The 26,848-nt window shown below is 44.2% G+C and overlaps 1 protein-coding gene across 1 annotated transcript; it reads right to left on the bottom strand.

The window, feature by feature from the left end:
- Pla2g4c (phospholipase A2 group IVC) lies at window positions 1-26,848 on the bottom strand. The gene is made up of 16 exons (XM_057762588.1): window positions 26,713-26,848; window positions 23,010-23,121; window positions 22,648-22,784; window positions 17,989-18,178; window positions 15,462-15,582; window positions 13,261-13,401; window positions 11,907-11,960; window positions 10,343-10,396; window positions 9,382-9,543; window positions 8,852-9,019; window positions 7,608-7,703; window positions 6,387-6,541; window positions 4,666-4,837; window positions 3,109-3,259; window positions 2,282-2,410; window positions 1-786 (listed from the first exon to the last, which is right to left on the bottom strand). The coding sequence occupies exons 1-16, from the start codon at window positions 26,760-26,762 to the stop codon at window positions 366-368; spliced, it is 2,313 nt and encodes a 770-aa protein (XP_057618571.1). The 5' UTR covers window positions 26,763-26,848; the 3' UTR covers window positions 1-365.

Genomic DNA, 26,848 nt, shown 5'->3' with positions numbered 1-26,848 from the left:
TACAGGTGGGAGGGAGACAGGCAAGCAGAAAGGAGGGCTGAGGCAGCAGATAAGACAGCCAAGGAAGGCACCTATCTAAAACAGACTGAAGGGAAGACATTAAGGGAGAAAGGTATGGAAAGCAAGCCACACAGCATGTCAGGGAATGAAGAATAAAGGATACATCAAGGGTGGCATAGGATACAGCAGTGTGCTAAGAGACTAAGAAATGCATCATCAATCTGTTAGTCAAGCAGAAAGTATTTATAGAGTTTTTTGGCTCTGCAGAGATGGGCCATGATTTCAGATGAGATCTCTCCTTTCACAGAGACAAGCAATCTGACCAAAGTGTAAAATGAGCAGTTATGGACGAAGGGAGGAAACTTTTAAACAGCTTTGGTCTCAACCACTACATCCATTTTAGCCACATGGATGTTGGACATTGTGGCTCGGATGATCAAGGAGTCATGTTCCAGCTTCAGGGTCCCCTGAGGGATCTGAAGTTCATACTTTGCTACCTTTTGCTCTGGAGACCCATTTCCCTGAATGATGTCATCAAAAACACTCTCCAGGTCTCTGGAGACTGGCTCGGTTATGATGGCTAAGGCAAACTTAATTCTGTGAAGCGCATAGTTGAAGGGAATAGAGAACAGTAAGGCCAGGTGGACACTTGGGCCCTGGTAGACCAGCATGCCCACAGTGCCCTGGAAGCTGGAGCTCTTTTTCACAAAGGAACAGCTGACGGTGGACTCTGGAGACAGCACAGGTGGTGGGCCCACTAGTAAATGCCCACTCCGTAAGTAGTGCCTAGGAAAGAGAAGTTACAGGTCACTATCGCTCTAAGAAGATGGCCTTGCTTGTTGGAGAACAGAACATCTGGAGGCCTCTATAGACCATGCATGGTTCAAAGGAATTTTCTTTTCATTTATCTTATTCCACAAGAATACCTACATTTAATCTCAGCTTCACTGCCTAAGGGGTGTTCCCATCACCTATGCTTATTGTGTAAGTATTAGTTTATCTAATGATGTCAGTCTAGGAACAACTGTTCAGATCCAGAACAGGAGTGAATGACTTAGTCTACATCAAATATTAGATCGCTCAGAATCCACATCGTATTTCATTCTGCGTTTTCTGTTTCTTCACATTGAGCCACCACTAATGGCTTTCCTCCCACTTATTCAACAGGTTAAAGTCATTCTACTCCAGATTCTTTGCATGTGGTTCCCACAGACATCGTCATCGGCACTCTTTCCCTGTGCTTTGCAACCCTGATTCACCCGTGCACCACTTAAGGGCTGATAACAAGAAAACCAACATCACTGCCTCTGACTATAGGCAGCTGTGAAAAACTACATTCATCTCTGCCGCATGACATGGTGCCCACCCTGGGGAGGGAGTGTCCCACCATCAACCCTTCCATGTAAATGAAACCCATGTGAGGATGAAAGGGCAGCAGGTCCTCAAAAGATAAAACCATCCCAGCAGCTGTGCTTACCTGCACAACATCAGTCCACAGCCCCGGATGGGTTGGTGAGGGGCACAGAATCTCACACCCTGCATGAGGAGCTACTTACAAATTTAATAGTTTCTGGTGGAGAGAACATGTATTTTCTTTAAATAGACTTATGTCATCCCAGTAAGTCTACAGTCCGAGCTTTGGTGGATGACCTAACACCCACATATATGTGGGTAGCACCAGATGAACTCAGTGGGTTATTAAAAAAATGGACATGAAGCCTGGAAGGGGGTCTGGGGGCATCTGAGAAGAATTGTAGGGGATTTGGGAGAGTAAATATGATAGAAAGCTATCAAATATATATATTTCTCAAAGAAAAAGTAAAAAAAAATACTACATTTTTAAAAGTAAGATTGATGGCTTGACAGTTAAGAGCATTTTCCACTCTTTCAGAGGACCCAGGCTCAATTCCCAGCACCCACACGGCAGCTCACAGTTGTCTGTAGTTCCAGTTCCAGGGGATCTGATGGCCTCTTCCAACCTCTACTGGCACTGCACACACAATGCACATGCATATGTGCAGGACAAAATATTTATACATATAAGTTAAACAAATAATTTCTTAAAGTAAGAGCTTTGCAAACTTATGTAAGCATGCTATTAGCACATATGCTGTAAACAGGAAGCTGAGACTTAAACTGGCTACATCTATCTGATCTGCCATCATACACTGAGCCTTGTCTCTGAATTGGAAGCCCCTGCACAGATGCCCTATGATCACATATGGGGCAGGGGGATGGCTTAGGACAAGACTTGGGAGAACAAGAAAAGGATGAGACTTACAAGGGCTCCTTGAATATTATGTCCGTGTTGTTGGATATCTTAATCTCCACAGTCCGAGAGCTTTGGACATTCTGCACTCTGTATCCCAAAAAGTCCTCCTTATTCATCCTTGGCAAGTTGCCAGTTTTCCTGAGAGTGGAATGACAAGCAGCTCTGAATATCATCTGACAGACATTTCGGATCCAGGGGCAGTGACTGGGGACTCAATGTCAGTTGTGAAGGGCTGTGATGGAGTGGTCATTCAGTGTATACTCTTTGCTTATTAGAAAATCCTCACCTATCTGGCCTCCAAGGAGGCCCCAGAAGCCATGGCAACCCAGGCCACTCTGCTTTGTGCTTCAGAAAGTCACTCGCTCCAGCACTATTCACTGCCTATCTCCTCCCCTTCACACATGCAAGCTCTGGTGGTAAGAAACGGTTTCTGTCATGCCATAAATTTTTATTTTTAGTGCAGAAGATGGAGCCCAGGTTTCATATAAATTAAACAAGTACCCTACTACTGAGCTACAACCTGACCCCTCACTGGGGGATTCTAGCCAAGGGCTCTACCACTGAGCCATGCCCCAGCCCCTCACTGGGGGATTCTAGGTAGGGGCTCTACCACTGGGCCATGCCCCAGCCCCTCACTGGGGGATTCTAGGCAGGGGCTCTACCCTTGAGTCACACGGCCAGACCCTCATAGGAAGAGTTCTAGGCAGGAGCTCAATTTTATCTACACCCACAATCCTCCCACCAGATGTACTGAAAGTTAGTTCTGCAACAGATATTCCTTAGCGCCAACTCAGAGATCAGGGCATTTACAGCTGCTGATATAGCCTGATACTCACCCAGCCACTTTCCTCATCTCACTGAGGATATTATCCTTGTTTATCCGAACATTCTCCCTAGACAGCCTCAGCAAATCTGCCACAAGTTCTGGTGTGTAGCAGTCAGATGGTTTCATTGTCTCATATTTTTTTCTCCATGTGTCAATGTCATCTGAAATAGAACCAAACCAAGAAAAGCATTTGTCAAGTTAGGATTGTGCCCATTTATGTAAGAAGTTTGTAAACTACTTTTGTGGACCAAATCCAGCTGGCACACTTGATTTATAAATAAAGAGGTGTTGGTATATTGCTTTATAAAGTGAAGCATTGTTTTACCATCTATCCTCCATACCTGAACAAAAAAGAAAAATGTCTCCTTTTTCATATTAATATGTATTGCTCAGAACGACAGGTAATGTAAGTGACTAATAAATATTTGTTAAAAGAATAAAGAGAGAAGGCTGGAGAGATAGCTCAGCAATTAGGAGTAATAACTGCTCTTCCAGAGGAAATGAGCTCAATTCCTAGCACCCACATGGTGGCTCACACCATCTGTAACTTCAGTTCCAGAAGATCTGATGCCCTCTTCTGTCTTCCTTGGGCACCAGGCATGTGCATGGTGCACATGCAGAAAAAACACCCATACACATAAAATAAAAATAAAGCATCTTTTCAAAAAATTAAAAGAAGCAAGAGAGTACATACACTAGATGAGTATGGGAGTACATACATATCATAGTAACACTTGGGGACCAAGGCAGGAAGATTATGAGTTTGAGCTAATGCTAAACTTCACAGTGAGACTCTGTCCTAGAAATCAATTTAACAGGAACCAGAGGAATGGCCAGGCAGAGCTCATACTGCTCTTTCAAAGGACTGGAGTTCAGTACGCAGAACCCATGTCAGGTGATTCATAACCTCTGTAACTCCAGCTCCAAAGGATCCAGTGCTTCTATCCTCTTTGGGCATCTACACTCACATGCACAGACAGGCAAACACACATACACATAACTAAATAAACAAAAATAAATCTTTAAAACAAAACCAAGGCCAGTAGAAAGGAACAGGTTAAAGCAACGTGTGCAAGTCAGCACTCGGAAGGTTGAAGAAAGGGGAGCCTGAGCTCAAAGCCAGCTTTGGCAATAATAGGAAGACACAATCTACAGAAAGAGAAAAGACAGGCTTTCTACGTTATCCCTTCGAGGGAACCCCACTCCATAGGCAGTGTGGCAGAGAACTCCAGGGACTCCAGTGTGTTAAACAGCAGTGCTGAGACTGCCAAGAACAGTGCTACATGCTGAGACCCACCTAGGACTGTTCACCTAGGACCGGATAATAAATGTGGAGTGCCCAGATGGAAGGAGCCAGACATCCAGCTAGGACATGAATGTCCCAACAAAAGGAGGAAACAGACATAAATGTCGAAGAGAGAAACAGAAAGCACGATGCCCTTTTGGAGGTCCCACAGTGGACAGGATGAGTTTTAGATGTTGAAGTGTGGACTAGGCATCCCTAAAATATAGCACCAGCCAGCCAGAATCCCATGGCTCCTTACCCTGTTCTTCCTCCCACACCTACCTCCACAGTTGTTCTTGTTGAACAGAGTAAAATGCATGACAACAGGTCCAGTTTCCCCCCTGAGGATGTAGCAGCTCGCTGGGGCTTTGGCCCACTCCTTCAGCTGATCCTCTCTCACTTGAGGAAAAGGAATTCCATAGCGTTGGCAGTAGTCCGCTGTGGTCCTGACGGTCTGAGAAGGGGAGAATAGGGACCCTTGAGACACACTGGGACTTCAGCAAAGACCTCAGGAGGAGGCTGGAAAGTGCATGGTTGTTTTGGGTTTGGTTTTGTACAGAAGACATCTCTCACTCACTGTGGGTCAATGAACAGTTTCTTCAAGGCTTGAGAATAACTTTAGGGTTCTGTATGAAGAACAATGTACTCAGATGAGGGGTCACCTACATATATTTGGGATCAGTTAATCTCATTTCCTCCCTGAGAGACTCTTTAACCTCTACCTCCCAAGGAGGGATGGATGGTGACAGACAAAGCCAGTTTCCATTACTGGCTAACAGAAATGGAAAGTCAGCCATGCAAGTGCTTTTAAATAGCCTAATGATTACCACGGAAGTCAGCCAGTCCACTTTCCATTACTATAGCAAACACCCAAAACAATCAGCTTACAAAAAGAAAAGGTTGGTTTGGACTCAAGGCTTGGAGGTTCCAAGCCATGATCACTTGGCCACATAGTGAGAGTGAATGACAGAGCAAAACTGCTCACCTCACAAGGCAGATAGATAGCAGAAAGAGAAAGACCATGCTGTCCTTTGTGAGCATGCACCCAGTAAACTAGGGACTTCCCCGAGGCCAGTGTTTCTCAACCCGTGGTTATCAACACTTTAGGGGGTGAATGACACTTTCACATGAGGTCACCTAAAATCATCGGAAAACATAGATATTTACAATAGGACGCATAACTGTAACAACATTACAGTTATAACCTAACAACAAAAATAATTTTGTGGTTGGGAATCACCATGGCATGAGGAACTGTATTAAAGGGTCACAGCATTGGGAAGGTTAAGACCTGCACTAGGCACATCTCCTCAATGTTCTGACACTCCCCAATCGCTACACCCTAAGGATCAAGTTCAAACACATGGGGCAGAAGTTCTTAACTTCTGGGGTACATTCCAGATCCAATTATCACAGCCAGAAAAAAAAAAAAAAACATAAGTGTGAAATATAAATCTTTATCCACCAGCATTGAGGCTAAGCAGGTAAAGGCATTTGCCACCAAGCTTGATGATCTAACTTTTAATAAACACAAGTATACTTTTATATATCTGTATGCATTGCATAAGAGGTGCAAATCCATATTATATAAGTGTGTATATTTTAAAGACAAGATATATAAACTCATATATATACTTATTTTGTGTGCATGTGTATGTATGTGTGCACAGCACACACGCAGGTATGTGCATGTATTGCTACAATGTGTGTGTAGCATCAGAGGACAACTTATGAGATCCACCACATGGGTCTAGAGGATGGAACTCAGGTTGGCAGCAAGTACCTTTATCTGCTGAGTCATCTTGCCAGTCAACAAGGTTTTAAAATTGTGATCATTATGCGTGTCTATGCATGATGTGGTGTGTACATGCCATAGTGCCCCAGACAACAATTGCCCAATGTCCATTGCCCAAGCAGACCCTGAGTTCCTTCCTGCACTGCCCCATCTCTGTCCAGGCCAGCTCATCTTCTTCCCTCAAATACATAAGTTTCTTTTCAGTTACCTCTAGTGGATCTCCAGCACTGAAGTCAAATGAGAGAATGAGGTGAGTTTCACGAGCCGGAGGCAAAACAAGCGGGTAGGGAGTGTTGATAGCCAAACCAGCATCTATCAGATGCAGAAACTCCCGGCTCTGCATGGCCTCATCTGTGATGTTACCTAAAACCAGGAAAAGACTTGTCTAATCTAAGGTCAGAATGCAGGGTATAGGAAGCAGTTTGAGCAGACAGAACTGTTGTCTCAGACAGGTGAGTGGAGACCCCTTCCAGTAGGGTTCACTTCTGCTGTTGTCTGAACATGGTTTGAGTGTGCTCCTCAGAGACTCGTGCCCAGGAAGACTGGACTGCAGTGTGAGGTGCTAATGTGGAGGAAACTTTTAAAGGACAGACCAATTTGGAGGTGGAGGCATCAGCCTTGGAAGGGATTTGTGTGGCTGTAAATTATTACTTCTGGAGAGAGCAAAGTATTACAATGATGCCCATCCATCTGTGTCCCTTCTACACATGGCTTCTCCATTACATTATATTGCAACCAGGAACACCCAAACCAGAGGGTGCCACCTCATTTGGACTTTCATCTTCTAATGCTATGAGTTAAATAAAACTGTTTTCTTTATAAAGTACATGGCCTGGGGTATTTTGTTATAACCAATGAAAATAGAGTGATACAACTTCTCAAGGCATGTATGGTGCTGACCAAGTTAACAACATTGTGAAGCTTATCTTCCTAGGGAAATTACCTTTTCTCAAACTACAAAGGCATCAAGGCACAAGATGTTGGTGGTAGGCAGTCTCATCACGGAAGAATGGTAAATGGGAATTGGCATAGTCTTGGAAGAAGTCATTCATAGAGCAAGATGACAGAAGTTTATAAAATATACAGTGACCTAAGAGTATCCCACAGGCCAGTGTATATTCTGTCTGAATGATGGAGGGCAGATCATGAAAGGATAACCTATGGTGAATGTCTACGTATTTTTAGAATCAGAGGAAAGCACCACTATTTCAGGGGCCTTACTATGCCTTCTATTGACAACAGAAAGACTATGTGTCTCTTGTTAGGAACCACTACCATGGAGAGGCCACACACATCATTGAGCATCATGCCATCCCCACCCCCACAGCTCCACGAAAGGGATGAGCTGAGATCACTTCATGGCCCTCATCCTCCATAGCTCACCACAGCCCATTAGAGATTAGGAAGGCAGAAAGGGGTGCATTCTCACCGTTTTTATAGAGGAAGTTGTAAACAGTTCCCCACTCCCACCTCCAACAACAAATTGCAGTTTTACTCAGGAAAGTAAAAGTGTCCTGGAAATAACCTAGATGCAGAAATGGAAAAGTAGAAATTAAGTATCATGGGCTGGCATGGGTTGGCACTCCTCTAAAGTCCTATGGTGAAGCACTGACCTTCAATGTGACACAGGGTTTGAGTAGGGAAGTCCTACCTTATAGTAAATGACAATTTCCCAGGGGCTTGGGTCCCCAATTGAAAAAAGAGAAAAAAGTGAACTGAACACCAGCATCTCTCTCTCTCTTCCTGTTTTTCGCTCTATATGTGTCTCTTTTCTGTCTCTCACTCTCCTTCTCTATCTCTGTCTCTCTTTCCTTCTCTCTTTTCTCCCTCTATCTTTCTCCCTCTCTATGTCTCTCACTCCAACTCTGTCTCTCCATCTCTCTTTCCATCTTGCCCTGTCTCTCTATCTCTCGGTGTCTCTCTGTGTGTCTCATCTCTGTCTCTTTCTGTCTCTATGTCTCTGTCTTTATGTCTCACTCTGTCTCTCTCTCTGTCTATCTCTGTGTCTCTCTGTTTCTTTCATCTCTCTCTTTCTCTGCTTTCTGACTGTGGATAATGTGACCAGCTACCTCAAACTCCTTCTGCCATGGTGGACAGTATCTTCTTAAACTATCTGTCTCTGTCTCTCTATGTGTGTGTGTGTGTGTCTGTCTCTATGTCTCTGTCTGTCTCTCTTTGTGTCTCTCTATGTCTCGCTCCCTGTCTCTCTTATATCTCTGTCTCTCTGTCTCTGTCTGTCTCTCTCACTCTGTCTCTCTCTCTCCTTCCTGACTGTGAGGCAATGGGACTAGCTGCCTTATACTCCTTCTGCCATGGTGGACAGTATGTCCTTAAACAGTCTCTCTCTCTCTGTGTCCCTGTTTTCTATCTCCATATGTATCTCTGTGTGTCTCTATGTGTATCTCTCTGTATGTGACTCTCCTCTCTCTTTTTTCTCTCTCTGCTCTCCTTTGTCTCTCCTGTCTCTCCTCTGTCTGTCTCTGTCTCTGTCTCTCTCTGCCTTCTGATTGTAGGGCAATGTGACACTCTTTTTGATGGACAGTATCTCCTTCAACTCTGAGTCAAAATAAATCACTCTAAGTTGCTTGTGCCAGATAATTTGTCACAGGGATAAGAAAATGTGACAGATACCAGTAGGGAAGATAGGAGGAGGCTGATAGTGCTGGCACTTACTCCCAATCCAGTTTGTCGGTGCAGACCTGGAACCCACAGGAAGCGCTTTTGTCCTCATGAAGCAGTACAACAGATATTCAAGAAACTGCTCCTTCTCCTTGGGAGAGATCTCATTCCAATTCTGGACCGCCTCAGCCAGCCAGAAGTACTTCTGTTCACCAAACACATCTGCCACAAGAAATCCAACTGATTACCCACTTCATGACAGACCTGTGCCATCTCTTGAGAGTCACTGTTTAGCCTACTCCATCTCATCTCTTGTGCCGACCTGGATGTGACTGTGCTGTAGAGCAATTTGCTCTGAGAGAAAACATTCTATCCTTCAGAGAAGCCTATGAAAGCTCAGGAAATATCAGGCAGCAGAGCTTAGTTGCATACACAGTCACTTACAGGGGGGAGGGAGAAGAAGAAAAGAGGGCCACATCTCCACGGTGAGCCACCTGGCTGTGTGTCAACCCCCTGCTTCCCTCACGCTCTCTGGTCCCTTAGTATCCACACAGTAGTTTCCAAGTGTGAGCTCATGTACAAACCTCTCTTAGCACCCAGAACCTGCTGCAGGGCCTGGAGCTTATCCTTGATGCTGGGGTCATTCTGATCTTTAAGAAAAGCCATCATTAAATCCAAGAGCACTTCATCCACCTGTGTCTCTGGTGCTCCCATGTATGCCGCTGCTCCAGCTGCTGATCTAGGCGCTGCTCAGAGATAAAAGTAGCCTCCCATGAGAGTGTAGAGAGACCATCACTGCCTGTCCCATAACAGTCTCTTTGTCACCCCATTCCTGACACTGCTGTGTACACCCAACCCAGCTTCCGTGTGTTTTACTTAGAAAACTCCCACATGAAATTCACGAACCTAGATGTTCCTCCCAGGCCCACCTAGGCTGACAAATGGAAAGTACAGAACAGAAGCCCACCTCCCTTGTTCCATGTAGCACAGAGGCATGAGTCCTCTTGATAAGGCTTCTTACCCTCCCTCATTACCTCTTTACAATTACTGGAAGAGTAAGGAACACACAGACACACGCACACAAACACACACTTCCAGCTGTGGTTTCTCTGTCTCCCCAGATCCTCAGTTGCCTCATCTGTCAAAAATCTCCTGAGTGGGGGTAGGGAGATAACTCCATCAGTAAAACACTTGCTACTCAAGCATGAGGAACTGAGTTCAGATCCCCAACACCCACTTAAAAAGAAAGGCAAAGGGGCACACACCTGTAATCAGCAATGATGGTGGGGATGGGAGCATCCTAGAGCTTTGCTGGCCAGTCAGTCTAGCCAGTTAAGAAATTCCATGTTCACATAAGGTAGAGAGTGATAGAAGATGGCACCAGACATCATCTTCTGGCTTCCACACACATGCATAGCACACACACAGAGAGAGCACAGGTGAGCAGATGAGGTAAGAATAGCACTTCACAAGGTGACTATCAGCATAACCATGACATCTCATCCATGTCCTCATCAGTGATTCAGAACACAGCAGGGTGCTTACCTCCCATAAACAAATGTCCCTGGTTCAATTTTGCTCTCAGGTCTGCTAACATGTCTGCAAGAAGGTAAAAACGTAGAATGTTTATCTGTACAATGCAGTCACTGGCTATGGTGTTGAGTATATTTTTTTTTCAGTTTTCGAAGACAGGGTCTCATATTGCCCAGACTGATTTCAAACTCCCTTCATAGTTGAAGATGACCTGGAACTCCTGATCCTCCTGCCTCCACCTCCAAAGTGCTGGGATCACAGGCATGCACCACCAGTCCTGGTGTTGAGTGTGTCCAAGGCAAGTTTCTCTAGGGCTATTCCTTTATACTATTGGCCACAGCAGGCTGGAATTTTGCTCATAATGACTCTCAAGACCTAACTCCATGCCTCCCTTCTAACTCTACCTCCAGTGAACCCATATTGGTAACTTGAAATTGGACAGGACAATACATACCACTATAAATCAAGGCTTCTTCACCAGAGAACAAGCCTAGTACACCCACTAAGGAAATGAAACATGACTTCACCTCCAACTTTAGCCTCTAGGTCATTTAAAAATCATCTCTGAAAGGCTGGGGTGGGGACTTCTGTCTCAGTTATAGGAGGTATAGTGTCACAGAGCATTTGGTTGGCCAGAGCATATTAACATACTGCTCAGAGCTGTGATGTGACACCATTCATTCCTACATTAGTGCTCAACTGACAGTGAGAGTACACAAGTAACTCAGCATTCTTATGACTCCATGGCTCTCAAAAAAACTAAAGTTGAAGGTTGGGAAGATGATTCTGTGGTTAAGAGTACTGCTGGCTTATCCAGAGGACTCAGACCCAATACCCAGTACACACATGACATTTCTCAACCATGTATAACTCCAGTTCCAGGGAATCCAATGCCCTCATCTAGCCTCTGCAGCCACCAGGCACATACAGATATACATGCAGACAAAAGATCCATGTACACAAAATAAATAAAATGTTAAGATAGGGTCTCTCTATGTAGTCCCGGTTGTCCTGGAACTTTCTATGGAAACCAGACTGGCCTCCAACTCACAGAGAACTCCTATCTCTGCCTCCCAAATGCTGGGATTAAAGTGTTACCACTATGCCTGGCAAAAATAAACAAAATTTTAAATTCAGGTGATTTTAGCATCCAGTCCTTTGGGTTGTGGTAACGATAATATAATAGAACAGATAATAACTGCTATTGTTACCCAGTGCTTTTACCTACCAGGCTCCATCCTTAGTACTTTAGAGGAATTCACTCTCTAAATCCTTACAAATACTGTTGTTGTCATCTATGTGGTGTAGATAGAGCAATGAAGATGCAGAGAAGGTGGGAAAAGGAAGTCACATGTAACTAAGCGCCACTGTTGCCAAGGCAGCCCACACCCAGCCACTCTGCAGCAATCCTGGATGCCCCAATGGTGGATTGAGAGAAAGCACTAGCATTAGGAAATATAATTATAGGCACAATAACAATAGTCTCCTCTTCTGTCACAAGAAGGAAACTGAAAATTAGTTTCTTTACATAAGATATCTCTAGGCTCTGGCCCTTGGGTCCCCCTCAAATACTCACCACAAATAAATTTCTTAATTTCTTCTATATCAGCTAGAGCACTTCCCCATAAACCTGGAAAGAAAAGAGAAATAAGACAAAAACTTCCTGTAATTAAAGTGAATCAATAAGGTTCCATTACATGTGAATCCTGTTGCCTATAATCGACAGAGGCAGAATGGGAATGTGGGGAACAGCTGAGGGGTTAGCAGTTCTAGTGTCAGACAGTGATAGCTTAGGTGTGGGATGCTGTTGTCGGTGGGAAGGAAGGCGTATAAATGGAGTCTAAAAACCTGGAAATGGAATGTAGATGATTTATATCCAGATTAGAAATATATAAGATGCAGAGATGACATCAAAAGGCCCTAATTCAGTGACTAGATGGTTGGAGGGCCATTTTCAATGGAGGATAAGGTGAAGTAAAACAACAGTCTCAGCTCTGTTTCTATGCAGAAGGAGGCATCCATGATGGACTTCACAGTATATCTCAAAATTATATGTTGACCAGACATGGCAGTGCACACCTATAATTCTAGAATTTGGGAGATGTTGCAAGGAGAGACCACTTGTTCGTCCCGGCAACCCAGAGCTGAAATAATCACACAGAAACTGTATTAATTAAATCACTGCTTGGCTCATTAGCTCTAGCTTCTTTTTGATTAACTCTTACATCTTACTTTAACCCATTTCTATTAATCTGTGTATCACCACGAGGTTGTGGCCTACCAGCAAAGTTCTAGCATGTCTATCTCTGGCAGTGGATTCATGGCATCCCCTGACTCTGCCCTTCTTTCTCCCAGCATTCAGCTCTGTCTTCCCTGCCTACCTAAGTTCTGCCCTATCAACAGGCCAAGGCAGTTTCTTCATTCATTTATGGTAATCACAGCACACAGAGGGGACTCCCACATCAGGGAGAATGGATACAGAAGAAGTAAGAATTCAAGACTAGCCTCAGCCACATAGTCAGTTCAAGGCCAAAATGGGATACATGAGACCCAATTTAAAACAACAACAAAAATAATTTACTGAATAAATAGAGATTTAATTATCTTTGAATTTCTACCATACTCTGGGCACAGTGTTGAATGCTTCATTTGTGAGGTCACATATAAATCCCATACCCGCACTCTAAACCTGCTTATCATGTAACCTTAGATTCAGGTGCCTCCTGGACCATTTAGAAAGCAATCAGGTATCTATCTGTCAAGCAAGGGAGTCCCTGGGAGATGCTGAAGGCCATCCTCTGGAAACCCCAAGACCTCTCCTTTTCTCCTAGCAATAAAGAAGCCTAGCAGAGCTAGGTACTCAGAGAGGTCATTCTTGCCCAACATCTACTCCACACCTCCAGTGAATTCCATCTGATCCCAATACTGACCTCTCAAGTAATTCAAGTCTCCCTCAGGCTCAGATCTAACCAATTTTCCATTCTTAAATCTGCTTCCAAACTGCGTGATGGGGACGTAAGCCCCAAGTGCAGGGTAGCCAGCATGATGAGGGGTGAATTCGAACCAGGACTCTGGGGAGGCAAAGCAAAAGTAAACTATAAGCTCTGAGCCTGGAACATAGGTGCTGGAGGAAGGGATGCCATAGAGAAAGGAATGCTAACCAAGAGACTAGAGATGGGCTGACTGATCTCAAATATTTGGGGATCTCTTCCCCATGCCTCTGAAAGTCTATTCAGATGGAAACAATTCATTACTTCAAAAACCCTGCATCCATTACTTCCCCAAACGTAAGCCTCATACCCACCTTTCTCTTCAAATTCATCACAGATGCAATGTCAGAGTGATGGAAATTCCAGACACACTGTGATATGAGGGTTATCTGGGACACTGTGGACTGAGTGACTACTTATTATAAGAAGGATAAAACGCACATAATCATGTTTGTTCTAGAAATTTCCATCAAGTAGCTATGGAAGGCACAGATGACAATGTCTAGGAAAACAGATGAGGAAATAATTACAAGAGTCCTCAAGAGAGATGCTGATACTTGGTCCACACTGTGGAGAAGACAGCAGTTGCGATGTTGAGTAGAGGTCTCATTGTTCATTAGGGAATATTTGTAAAGAGTGCAGCTATTCTGACATGCTTTACTGAGTAACTGTCTTCCTCTACAAGGGAAGGCCACCCTCTCCAAACCAGTGTACAGCTCAGGAGGGACATATGGAGTGGCTAGAGAGGAAGGAACCTCCTGGATAGCCAATAATATCAGTCAAATCAACCTCAGTCATGAATGGAGTGGCGGATATTACAGCCCAATTAACCTTACCTATGAGCTGATGGGGGAGGTCTATGAAAAGGAGATCGCCTCTACCCACTCGAGTGGAAAAACCATACAAGGACTATGCTGATTAATTTCAACTTTCAACCTGGCATGGGCCAGAATACCTGCTAAAAGAGGGGCATTTTTTGCATTCTTTTTTTTTCTAATACCAACCACAGTTCCTCTCTCTCTTGTCCTACTCCCCCTTACCCCACTCCCACCTCAGCACCCCACCATCCACTCCTCAGAAAGGGTAAGGCCTCCCATGCAAGGTCAACAAAACCTGGTACATCAAGTTGAAGCAAGTCCCTCACCCTTGTATCAAGACTGAGCAAGGCACCCCACCATAGGAAATGGGCTCCAAATTCAGGAGTCTTAATGGGTAATAGATCAGGTTAGCCTATGGGAATGTCTGTGGGAGTCTTTCTTGATTGTTAACTGAGATGGGGAAATACAAGCCTATTGTGAGTGTCAGTATTCTCTAGGCAGAATCAGTATAAAGGGAGGGAAAGCTAGCCCAGAGTAAGCAAGAAAATAAGGATACATGTGCATATTTCCTCCCTGCTCTTGACTTCCCCAAAATAATGGGCCATAACCTGGAACTGTCAGCCAAAAAACTCTCTCTTTCCTGGGCTGCTTTTTGTTACAGTAATTGTGAAAACAACCAAAATGAAACAAGATCAAGGACACAGACAGGGACGAGAGAAATAGAGCATTGACCTCAGGAATTTCCGAGCTTTAAGATGCTAAGGTGAACAAGCACCTGGAATATGGCTTGACAGATATTGAGAAATAGGGGCAAACACATCAAACAAATAAGTGCATTTTATATATAGTAAATTGGGTGAAGAGTTCTTGATTCCAGGGCAAAGATTGTGGCTGAAAGGAAAAATGGAACATTAGGAAAGCCAGCAGCACTGGGGTAGTTATTGGAGCCATGGAGAAAATGACAGTAAAGAGTCATGCCACTGTATCTCCAACCTGGGTCCCTCACTTCACCCATATTTCAACATCCTTGGTCACCCAATGCAAGTATGGCCTGTGTGGTAGTTTCTGGGAGGCCTGTTTGCTCTCTGTGAGCTGAGCATACTATTCTATCCTGACAGAAAAATATCCATTTTTGCTCCTGGACCTCCCAACGGGGAAGTCTGGAAGAAACAACCATACATTCTACTCAAAGCCTTGCTGGGGAGATGGAACCCAGAGTCCCATGCATTCAAGGCAAACACTCTACCACCAAGCTATATCTGCAGCCCTGTTCAGTGTCTTTCATTCCCTTGCTGCCTCCCCTCCCTTCAATTTTTTGCTTACTCCGAGTTTTTCTCTTCCTCCAGTCAGGCTGAAGGTCACCATCAATGGCTGCAAAGATTGGATAGGGCAGCAGTCCTTCTTCCACGTGCTTCTTTATGCTGGACAAGTTAGAGTTCTGTAACTATGGAGGAAAAATACCCAGACTGAATGGGGTAGAAGCACAAGGGGATGATTTATTCTCCCCAAACTCAGTGGGATCTTTGCATATAGTGCATCTAGTTCCGAAATAGTCTTTTCTTCCTTTTTCATCTATGAAACCCATTCCACATGTGTGGAAATCCGAGGACAACATGAAAGAGTCAGTTCTCCTTCTACCACGTGGGTTCCAGGATTGAACTCAAATCTTCAGCCTTGACCGCAGCTATCTTGACAGTCCACTGTTCATATTCTTCAGTGTAGAAAACAGACAGCGCTCATCTACAGAGTACAGTGGGGTACCTCAAAGGATGAGACTGGAGAAGAGTCAGAGAGACCACTGCTGAGGAAAGCAGTCCCACAGGCCAAGAATAAAAAGAGAGATCATGTCCCTATTCATCTGGAGGAATTGTATCCCCTTTGAGCAGCAGTTCTCATTTGTCTCTTTCTCAGGGTGCTGACCATCACCATTCTGTTCTTCATTCCTGTGATTTTACTATCTTAGATGCCTCAGAGACATGGAATCTTGTGACTGGCTTGTGCCACCTAGCATAACTGAAGGGGATAGTTGTCATACAAACCATTACCATGTCCATCTGTCTCACAAATCACACACACACACACACACACACACACAGAGAGAGAGAGAGAGAGAGAGAGAGAGAGAGAGAGAGAGAGAGAGAGAGAGAGAGAGGAACACAAGAAATTAGCACTTTGATCATGATAGAGTTCACGGGTAAGTGCATGTATCCAAAGTCATCAAGATGTGTTTGAAATATATATGTATGTTCAACTGTGCACGTATCAGGTATACCTCCATAAATCTTAAAAAAAAAAAAAACAGTAAGTTAAACTGTGAGAGAGAGGGTGAGAGAGAAGTACAGTGATGTAGGTGGGTCATCTGTCTACGTATTACTTTCATTGGTTAATAAAGAGACTGCCTTGGCCTTTTAATAGGGCAGAAAATTAGGTGCATGGAGTAGACAGAACAGAATGCTGGGAGAAAGAAGGCAGTGAGGCAGACGCCATAGCTCTCCTGTCTGAGATGGATGCAGGTTAGAATCTTCCCGGTAAGCCACCACTTCGTGGTGCTACACAGATTATTAGAAATGGGTTAATCAAGATGTGAGAATTAGTTAATAAAAGGACAGAACTAATGGGCCAGGCAGTGTTTAAATGAATACAATTGTGTGTTGTTATTTCGGGTAGAAAGCTAGCCGTGCGGAAGCTGGGCGGGATGAAAAGCAGGCCTGCCTGCAGCTCATCACTACAGTACAGGAAAGAGAGAGGATGGAGAGGGGACTGGAAAGATAGCTCCAAGATTGAAAACACCTGCAGAGGACCAGGGTTCAGCTTCTAGCACCCATGAGGCAGCTCACAAGCATCTGTAACACAAGTTCTAAGGGATACAGTGCCCTCTTCCGGTCTCTACGTACAGTGCATGCATGCAATGCATATACATAAATGCGGGCACTCATATACAAATAAAACAAAAAATAACCTTAAGGAAAAGGAGGGGGAAAGGTAGGAGGGGCAGAAAGGCAATGAGAAAGGGAAAAGGAGGGAGAGGAAAAGAGGGATAAGAGGAGAAAACAAATACACCGTGGGTTCCTGTTCTACTTTAATAGTTCTAAATAGCATCTGTTCCCCTAGGACACACAGTCTGGTAGGAATTCTAACAGTGTCATTCAAAACTTCCATTTTCTCTCTTTTTATTCCTGTCTCTCAGTTCAAGCTGTGTCTGTCTCTCATTTCTAAGAATGGCACAACCAACCCAACTCAACCAAACCACAAAACCAGAAGAAATCCACTGGAGAAAGAACTCTTGGGGCTGAGTTCCTACTGTCATCCTGACTCTCCCATGATGAGTTCACCCTGCAGGTCACAGACATTTGGATCGTGGTAGCCATCTGCCCTGAATAGAGCTGACCAGGTGATATGCACAGACAGCCTGGGGATGGATCCTAGAGCTTGCTGACTAAAGGGTCTGGAGGTGACCACAATGGCACTCTGGGCCTGGAGAAAACTTTTCTAACTAAGAACACAGGGATGTAGAAAACTCCAGTGTTTCTGGGGTAAAGAATAAAATATGAATACAAGCAGAGAAAAGTAAATTCAAGAAAAGAAATGATCAAGGACAGAGATGGAAAAAAATAGGTGCCTTGGAGCCTCTTGCATTTGGATGATCCTAGATGTTTCTATGGTCCTCATAATTTCTATTCACTTTACTGCACAAACCACTCAGAGTCTGATTCTTCTACTTCCAAACAATCAATCCTGGCATATTTTTAGTCTTGAGGTAGAAGTTCCGAGTGACCAGATTTGGAAGAGCTGAAAGAAGATATTGGTCAAGTCTTTTGGGACCCCATGTCCTCTACTAGGAGTGACTTACTTCTCTGGTTTGCCTGGAAACAACAAAATAGGCCCAAAAGTCAGTCAAGGAGTAATTCTTTTTCTTTGATGCCTGTATGGCTTTCTCCAAGTTCTCTCCAAAGTGCCACCTATTCTCCTCATATCGCTGTTTCAGCTCCTCTTCCATCCCTTCCATATTTCCATTGTTGATGTAGAATGAAGACAACGCCCTGGAGAGAGAGAAAAGAAATCGACTGAGGATCAGAATAGTGACCCCAAAATGCCATTAACCCTGACTGTCTCTATCATGTAACAAGCCAGGGGAAGAATGATTAACTGTCATAACAGAAAATAAGTATGCAAACAAGGATGAGAGTCCATGGAAGACTCACGCATGTGAAGTATGTGTGGTATGATTCTTTTATTCAACAGATAGGACAGTGAGAGCAAGATAGAAGAAATACATCATAGTTTAATGTTAGACTCCAGGCCAGACTGCTACCCTGCCCATCATACAGATGACACAGTCATGTGCCTACTAAGACCATAGTCTATGAAGATCTAGTTAACATATTCCCAAATATCAGGACCTCTAACCTGGGGAAATAAGTTTACATCAAAGAGGGTACAGACAGATACACATCCTGCTCCCCAACTGCTTCCATGATGGGAAATCAGAGAAACTAACTGCAGCATCATGCTGAAACCTACCTCTGAGACCTATAAAAAGTACTCTACCATGTGAGTCCTGACTCCTGTCAGAGCCCCCACCATGTTGTCTGTCTCATTGCTGAACACTGAACTCTATTGTTATCTATGTGTTGATGGCATTAATAACTGGTGGTTTGAATGAGAATGTCTTTTATAGATTCATGTTTTTGAACTTGGTCCCCAGTTGGTGGCACTGTTTGGGAAGGTACTGGAACTTTCAGGAGGTAGAAACTTGCTGTAAAATACATCACTGAGGGTGAGCTTTGAGAGTTCACAGCTTCACCATATTTTCAGTTCACACTCTCTGGTTTCTGCTTGCACAGGGGATGTAATCTCAACATCCTGCTCCAACTTTCTGCTGCTATGCCTCTCCTACCACTACAAACTCCCCTTTAAAGCCATGAGCCCAAATAAACTCTTCCTTATACAGTCACTTTGGCCATCATGTTTTATTACAGCAACAGACAATAACTAAATAGTAACTTCTGATAAAGTTTTAACCCCCACAGTCCATCTCAGTGTCCCTCTGAATCCCACCTCTGAGACTGGATCCCAATCCTACATATGACAGGCAAATAGTATTTGTTTCAGATGAACATCTATCAAGTATATGACTGTTACATCTCATTTGGTTTCTATTGCTGTGATAAAATCTGACCCAAACTAACTTTCAGAGGAAAGGGTTTATTTGGCTTACAGGCTAAATTATACTTCATCACTGAGGGAAGTCAAAGCAGGAACTCTGGTAGGGCAGGAACTGATGAAGAATTCATGGAGGAATGTTGGATCCATGGCTTTCTCAGCCTGCTTTCTTATACAACTCAGGACCACCAGCCTAAGGATGGCCGTAGCATTTACCTAAATTATTACTAGTGGAGTACTGACCCTTGTAGTCGGATGCTGTTCATGCATTCCCAGCTTCCCAAACTCAAAATAATCATACAGAAACTATATTTTTTGCAATACTGTTTGTCCAATAGCTTAAGCGTATTGCTAGCTAGCTCTTATATTCTAAACTAACCCATCTCCACTAATCTGTGCATCACCACGAGGTCATGGCCTACCAACAAAGTTTCAGCAGGCTCTAGCAGAGGCCTCTGTCTCCTGTGGCAGCTACACGGCTTCTCTCTGACTCCACCTACTCTCTATATATATCTTTTCCAGCCTTGCTATATTCTGTTATGTCATTGGCTGAAAGCAGCTTCTTTATTAACAAATGGCAATAAAACATATTGACAAAATACAGAGGAAAATCCCACATCAGACCCTGCTGGTCACCTTTTCCTGATCCAAAAGCCCCAGAAGTACCCCCATCCCCTGCTTCTCTCTTCCTGTCCCTCTCTTTCTCCCGACTTCCTCAGTCTTCCAACAGCTCTATGACTAATCCCAGTCAGTCAATTGTTGGCTGCTGCTCATGGTCTTAATAAAATGCCAATAAGCTATTAATCTACTACCACTACTGCAAGATCGAGATTTTAAATTCCCTTTGGTCATTTTCTAAAGATACTTTCCATTGTACAAAAACATCTGTCATAGTTATTCTGGCATAAATATGCTGCTGCTTATACAATGTATATATCTAATGTATGTTTTACAAACTCAAAGAATTCTTGTGAGTTCCAGGGAGCCAAATTGAAGGATTCACTTAAACACATCAGACACACAGCTCTCTCAATACCCAAGCCCTGGCATCCCCCTCAATTACCAAAACCTAAAGAAAATTTTTTTCTTCCTAAACTTAATTTGTCCTCTGCTCTGCCAACACCTTTCCAAGTCAAAGAGACACCAGACAGTTCCACAACAAATCCTGAACAGGAGTGAAAGAATCAGCTACCCCAGGACATGACCCTCTTCCTCAATAGCCCAGCTTTCTCAGGTACCCCAAGACTCCAACATCCACAGATAAGCAAGAAGCAGTCTTGAGAACCCAGTGCTCTCATCCCCTTAACCTATCATGCCTAACTCCTTGCCTTATTATAAGAAAAAGGTGGGAATGTTTTAATCTGCTGGCCTGGTCTGCCACCTGGGTACCCTGTCCCTTTAAGAGACAAGTCCCAAACTCCCTCTCCTCCCCTCCCCCCCTCTCTCCACTTCCCCTCCCCCTTATTAACCCCTTTCTCTTATGCCATTCCCAATACACCCTAAATAAACTCTATACCCATAGTCTCTCTGCATGGTGTATCTATCTGTCTCCCATCCTCATGGCCTGGGTCACCAGTGTCATGTCACAAAGCCCCATCTGTTGATGTGGGAGTGATTTCTTTCTAATCTGTTGCTTTCATTGGTTAATTAATAAAGAAACTGCCTAGGCCCATTTGATAGGTCAACCCTTAGGTGGGTGGAGTAAACAGAACAGAAGGCTGGGAAAAAGAAGCCGAGTCAGGCAGTCGCCATGATTCTCCTCTCTGAGGCAGACACAGGTTAAGATCCTCCCTGGTAAGCCACCTAGTGGTGCTACACAGAATATTAAAAATGGGTTAGATCAATATGTAAGAGCTAGCCAATAAGAGGCTGGAACTCATGGACCAGACAGTATTTAAAAGAATACAGTTTCCGTGTAATTATTTCGGGTATAAAGCTAGCCGTGCGGGCGGCCGGGTGCCAGGAACGTAGCCCGCCGCTCTTATCACAACAATCTGTTATATAACTGACAGACTATTTTGAAGAGAACTTTCAGTCTGGGAAAATGGCTGAGTAAAAGTGCCTGCTATGCAAGCATGGGGACCCAAGTTTGAGTCCACAACATTCATGTAAAAAGTAGGCATGGCATCTCCTGTAATCAGATTGGTAGCCACCCCAATTGTCACCAGAGAGCTTCCATCTGACTGGTGAAAACAGATGCAGAGATCCATAGCTGAGCTCGGAGAATTCTGTCAAAGAGAAAGATTGTACAAGCCAGGGGGGTCAAGGTCTTCACAAGGGAACCTACAGACACAACTAACCTAGGTTCATAGGAGCTCACAGACTCTGGGCTAGCATGGACTGACCTAGGCCTTCTACATATGTGTGGCAGTTGTGTAGCTTGATCTACTTGTGGGAGTCCTAGTGGTGGGAGCAGGGCTGCCTCTAACTCTTTGGCTGGATTCCAGAAACCTATTCTTCATACTGAGTTGCCTTTCCCAGCCTTAATGGAGGAGCTCGGTCCTACCTCAACTTGATATGCCAAGCTTTGATGACACCCAAGGGAGACTTGCCTCTTTCTGAACAGAAACAGAGGAGTGGATTAGGGAGAGTTGGGGAGAAGCGGGGAAGAGAATGGGAAGAGAGGAAGGAGGGGAAACTGTTATCAGGATGTAAAATATGAATACATTTAATTAATAATTTTAAAAGGCAGGCATGGATGAACATGCCTGCACCACTAGCACTGGAGAGCAGGGACAGGTGGATCCTACAGTCAGCCTAGCCAAAATTGTGTGCTTTAGACTCAGTACGAGGCCATATCTCACAGCAATAATGTAGGACCAACAGAGGACACTTGATAGCTGCCTTGCTCTGGTCACCACAGGCCTCCATAGGAATATGCACAGCCCAACACCCTCACATGCAGCAGTAAATCTGAGAGTGAGTCTGTGAAGGTGTTTACAGAGACATTTAAATGAGATGAGAAGAAACACCCTCATGTGGTCACACCATTCCCCAGGCTGGACCCAGATGATGCTCAGCTGAGCACCAGCACACCTCCTTCTCTGCTTCACAAAGTGCCCTTAATGCCATGACACACAAGGCCTTCAAGCTGAGAACCAAGGGAAACCTTTCCTTTGTTCAGTTGCTTTTGTCAGGTATTTTGTTACACCAAGAAAAATGAAAATACATCAGTGCACAACCAATCCATATACTAAAATATCACAGCATACAACATAAAATACACATCTGTCCATTTAAGAAATGGAAAACAAAAGACAGCATGCATTTGGTATCTTGAGGAAGATGCTCTCATTCTGATATCAAAAAACATGGTACACCTCCCGTCCCCACACACAACACTTACCAAGTGGACCCGGAGACCCCTGCGAGGTATGTGATAGCATCCAACAGGCCAAGTTCTTTCATCTCACTCAGTACCCCAAGACAAGCGATGTGGGCCCGCAGACCCCCACCAGAGCCCAGGACAGCAATCACTGGAGCCTGGGCATTAGAGGAAGGACAATTAGAGCCAGTAGATAATGTGAGGAATAAGAGGGCATCCAAGGTCCTGCTTGGGTAGGGTGACATCTGTTCCATGTCGATTCTCTAGCAGAGTAAGTTCATACCTATTTATCCACCCTTCCTGTTCATCCTGGATGAGCTGAGCTGCAGAGCCTAGGGACAGTAGAAGCAATCCCACCAGTATGGAGCCTCACTTGCACTTACCTGGTCGGCCTGGATGTTCAGCTTTTGCAGAGCCTCCAACACCTTGGAGCTACGTTTGTTCACAGCCGCCTTCTCTTCTTTCTGGAGTCCAGTGGCAAAGTAAACGCCAGAGCTTCCCAGGACAAAGGGGAAAAACAGGAACCGTCAGGAATTTTGCAGTAAGTAAACAGAAATTACCTAGAGTTCTGTCCTCCAAAGAACTATCTACCAGCTGCAGGTTGCTCAGGAGCAAAGGTGATCAAGGGTTCTGAGTTTAGTTTATCAAATAGTGAAAACATAAAGTGCAGCCAAGGGCCAGCCAAGATGGCTCTGAAGGTAAAGGTGCCTGCCAACAAGTCTGATAAGCTGAGCATACAATAAAGGGAGAGAACTGACTACCCCAAGTTGTCTTCTGACCTAAACATGCTGTGGCATGTGTATGCAAGCATGTGTGCATGCATGCATTCACACACATTCATACAAATAAATGAATATAATTGCTTTGAGAGGGCTGGATACTTGGCTCAGCAATTAAGACTGCTGGCTGCTAATAGTCTGGAACTGGAAGCAACCTAGATGTCCTTCAACCAAAAAATGGATAAAGGAAATGTAGTCCATTTGCATAATGGAGAATTATTCAGCAGTTAAAAATGACATCATGAAATCTCAGAAAAATGAATAGAACTACAAAAAAATCATCCTGAGTAAAGTAACACAGACCCAGAAAGATGAACACAATATGTACTCACTCCTCAGTAAATATTAGCTATTAAGGATATTCACACTATAATCCACAGTCCCAGAGAGGTTAAGTAAAAAGGAGGTTAGGTGGGGGGGTTGCATGGATCTCCCTGGGAAGGGGAAATAGAATAGATTTTGTGGGTGGACTGGGAGCAGGTGGGGATGGGAACAGGCAGGACCAGGTTGGAGAGGAATGGACAAGGGGAGAGAATACAGGAAGAGACTACTGGACCTGGGGGACAATTGGAGGCAATTTGGGAACCCAGTGCAGTGGAAACTTCCTAGAATCTATGAGGCTGACACTAGTGAGGACTCCTGGTAATGGAAGACATAGAGCCTGAACTGGCCATCTTCTGTAACCAAGCAAGGCTTCAAGTGATGGGACCGGGACAGCAACCAAGCCTCAAAACCTTCAGTCTACAACCTGCCTGCCTATAAGATATGCTGGGCAATGGTGGCTCAGAACCTGTGGGAGTGGCCAACAAATAACTGGTCTAACCACAGGAGGGAGACCATGGCTGACACCACCTAGATGGCTAGGAACCAGAGACTGAATAGCCCAGAGACCTAGGATAGAACTAAACATGTCTGCCCCCCCCAAAAGTCAATGAAATGATTCCTAATTCTGCTATCCTCATAGATCACTGCCTAGCCCAGTCTTCATCAGAGAGGTTTCCTATAGAAGCTGATGGGAGCAGATGCGAAGATCCACAACCAAACATTAGGTGGAGCTCAGGGAATCCTGAGGGAGAAGGAGGATTGTAGGAGCCAGAGAGGTTGAGGATACCCAGAGAACATGGCCCACAGAATTGACTAAGCAGGGTTCACACGGGCTCACAGAGACTGAGGTGGCAATCACAGAACCTGCATGGTTCTGCGCTAGGCCTTCTGCATATATGTTGTCTTTGTTTAGTTTGAGGTTTTTGGGGGACTCCTAAAGTGGGAGTGGGGGTATCTCTGACTCTTTGACCTGTTCTTGGGACCCCTTTCCTCCTACTGGGTTGCTTCATCCAGCCTTGAAATAAGGGTTAGTGTCGAGTATTAATACATCTTGTTATGCAATGTTCAGTTGCTATCCCTAGGAGGTTGCTCTTTTAAAGGGAAACTGAGGAGGAGTGGATCTGGGGAGATGGAGGTAGTGGGGGGACCGGGAGGGGTGGAGGGAGGGGAAATTGCAGTTGGGATATATTGCATGAGGCATGAGAGAAGAATAAAAAGAAAAGAACACTTGCTGTTCTTCCAGAGGACCCAAGCTCAGTCCCTAGCACCTGTATTAGGCAGCTCACAACTGCTTATAACTCCAGTTCCAGAGGATCCAACACCCTCTTCAAGCATCCAAAGTTACATACAAATAAAAATAAATCTTAAAAGAAAATTCAAAGAGCACACAATAGTTCAGCAAGAAATTTTGTCATGACTTGTTGAAATGCCACAATTCAGGATATAATGGCTACAAACACCTGGTGCCCTCAATATTTTCAGGGTCTGTATATGCAAATTCAGTGACCCTCTGAGAAACTTACTGTCAGACACTTTCCAGCCACTATCCACTGAAGAAGACAGTGGATCATCTGCTCCCACAGAACTGGCTCTTACTTAGAACTGAAAGCCAAGAGGATGTGTGGATCTCTGCAGGTACCACAATGTCTTACATAAGAGAACAGGACACCTGGGGGAATGGGTGTCTGCAGAGGGCTAGTGCTGGTCTGGAACCAACACTTCATGGATACTGAAAAGTGGCTGCATTTTATAACAGCATAGCAGAAAGCAGTTCAGTGGTTCTCAGAAATGCTGCACAGAAAAGCTGGCATGGTGGCTTATGCCTGTAATCCTACCACTTAAAGAGTTGACAGAAGAGGATGCTGATTGGGGATCAAGGCCTCACAGTGATGCTTGATCTCAAAAAGGCAAAAGAGAGAGGTGGGGAGATAACTTATACAGTAAAATGCTTGCTGAGCAAGAAGATTTGAGTTCAATCTGTAGCATCCAAGTAACAAAGCAGTGTGTGCCTGTAACCTCTGCAGAGGTGAGGATAGGACAAACCCAGGGACTTGCTAGCCATCTGATCTACCTAAATCTGTGAGCAACAGTTTCGGTGTATAACCCTGTCTCAAAAAATAAGGTGAAGAGCAACTGAGAAAGACATCTGATGTCGAGTTCCGAGCTGCACACATATATAAGCAGCAAAAAAAAAAAAACAAAACAACTGCAATGTGACCCAGAAATTTCAGTCCTAGGTATATATTCCAAGTAATTCAAAGCAGCTATTCAAACAAAACCTTGAAAACCAACCTACAAGTTGTTCATAATAACTAACAGGCAGAACTGACCCATTGTCATCAAGTGATGAACACCCAAACAAAATGTGATCTAGTTGAGTGATGGTTTATCACTCAGGAATCAAAAGTTTCCTGTACATTCTGCATTGTAGGTGGACCTTACAAAGGAAATCCTCAGTGACAGAGACAAACACAAAGGTCATATCTTATATGACCACCCTACATCGAGAACAGGATCTAACACACAGTGATAGGAAGCAGGTCAGTAGCTGCCTGGGACTGGAGAGTGGGAGAAGTGGAAGAGATGCTTAGTGCGGTAGGGGGTTCCTTTTGGGGTGCTTAAAATATTCTGAAATTAGACGGAGGTGACACTTGGACTTCCCTGAAAATGTGATAATTGCTACTGATTTGTTTACTTTTACATGATCAAGATGGTAAATTTATGTGTTTTACCCCAATAAAAACAAATAAGTAGTTAAGAAACTAAACTTCACCTGTTTGGAAGGCATCACTATGATAGCACTTGCCTTCAAGTCTCATGATCTGAGTTTGATTCCTCGGACCCACATGGTAGAAGGAAATGGCTCCCATAAATTGTCTTTGAGTTCCACATATAAGCCATACCACATACACATCCTTCACATACACGCTAAATAAATGAATGTGATGAAAACATTAAAATTTAAATTATACCCATGACTCACCGCTTATGTATACTGGATGGTTGTAACATGGGAGACTCTTCAGGGTTCATCTTCTCAAATTCTTCAACTACTTTCAATATTGTTTTATTCTGTGGCACAGTCACGTCCCACTTTGTGGTGAGTTAATGGAGTTCAA

The sequence above is a fragment of the Chionomys nivalis genome, chromosome 2, assembly GCF_950005125.1.
Source record: "Chionomys nivalis chromosome 2, mChiNiv1.1, whole genome shotgun sequence".
In the NCBI taxonomy this organism is placed as follows: Eukaryota; Metazoa; Chordata; class Mammalia; order Rodentia; family Cricetidae; genus Chionomys; species Chionomys nivalis.
Note: the sequence above shows the minus strand (reverse complement) of the source record. Positions and strands in the feature narration are given on the sequence as shown.

Coding starts and splice junctions, on each gene's coding strand:
- Pla2g4c (XM_057762588.1), bottom strand. CDS start 26,762: ATGAACCCTGAAGAGTCTCCCATGTTACAACCATCCAGTATACATAAG. Junction 9,544..10,342: donor GGGACATTTGTTTATGGGAG/GTAAGCACCCTG, acceptor ATCTCTGAGCAG/CGCCTAGATCAGCAGCTGGA. Junction 3,260..4,665: donor CAACAAGAACAACTGTGGAG/GTAGGTGTGGGA, acceptor GTTCTATTTCAG/ATGACATTGACACATGGAGA.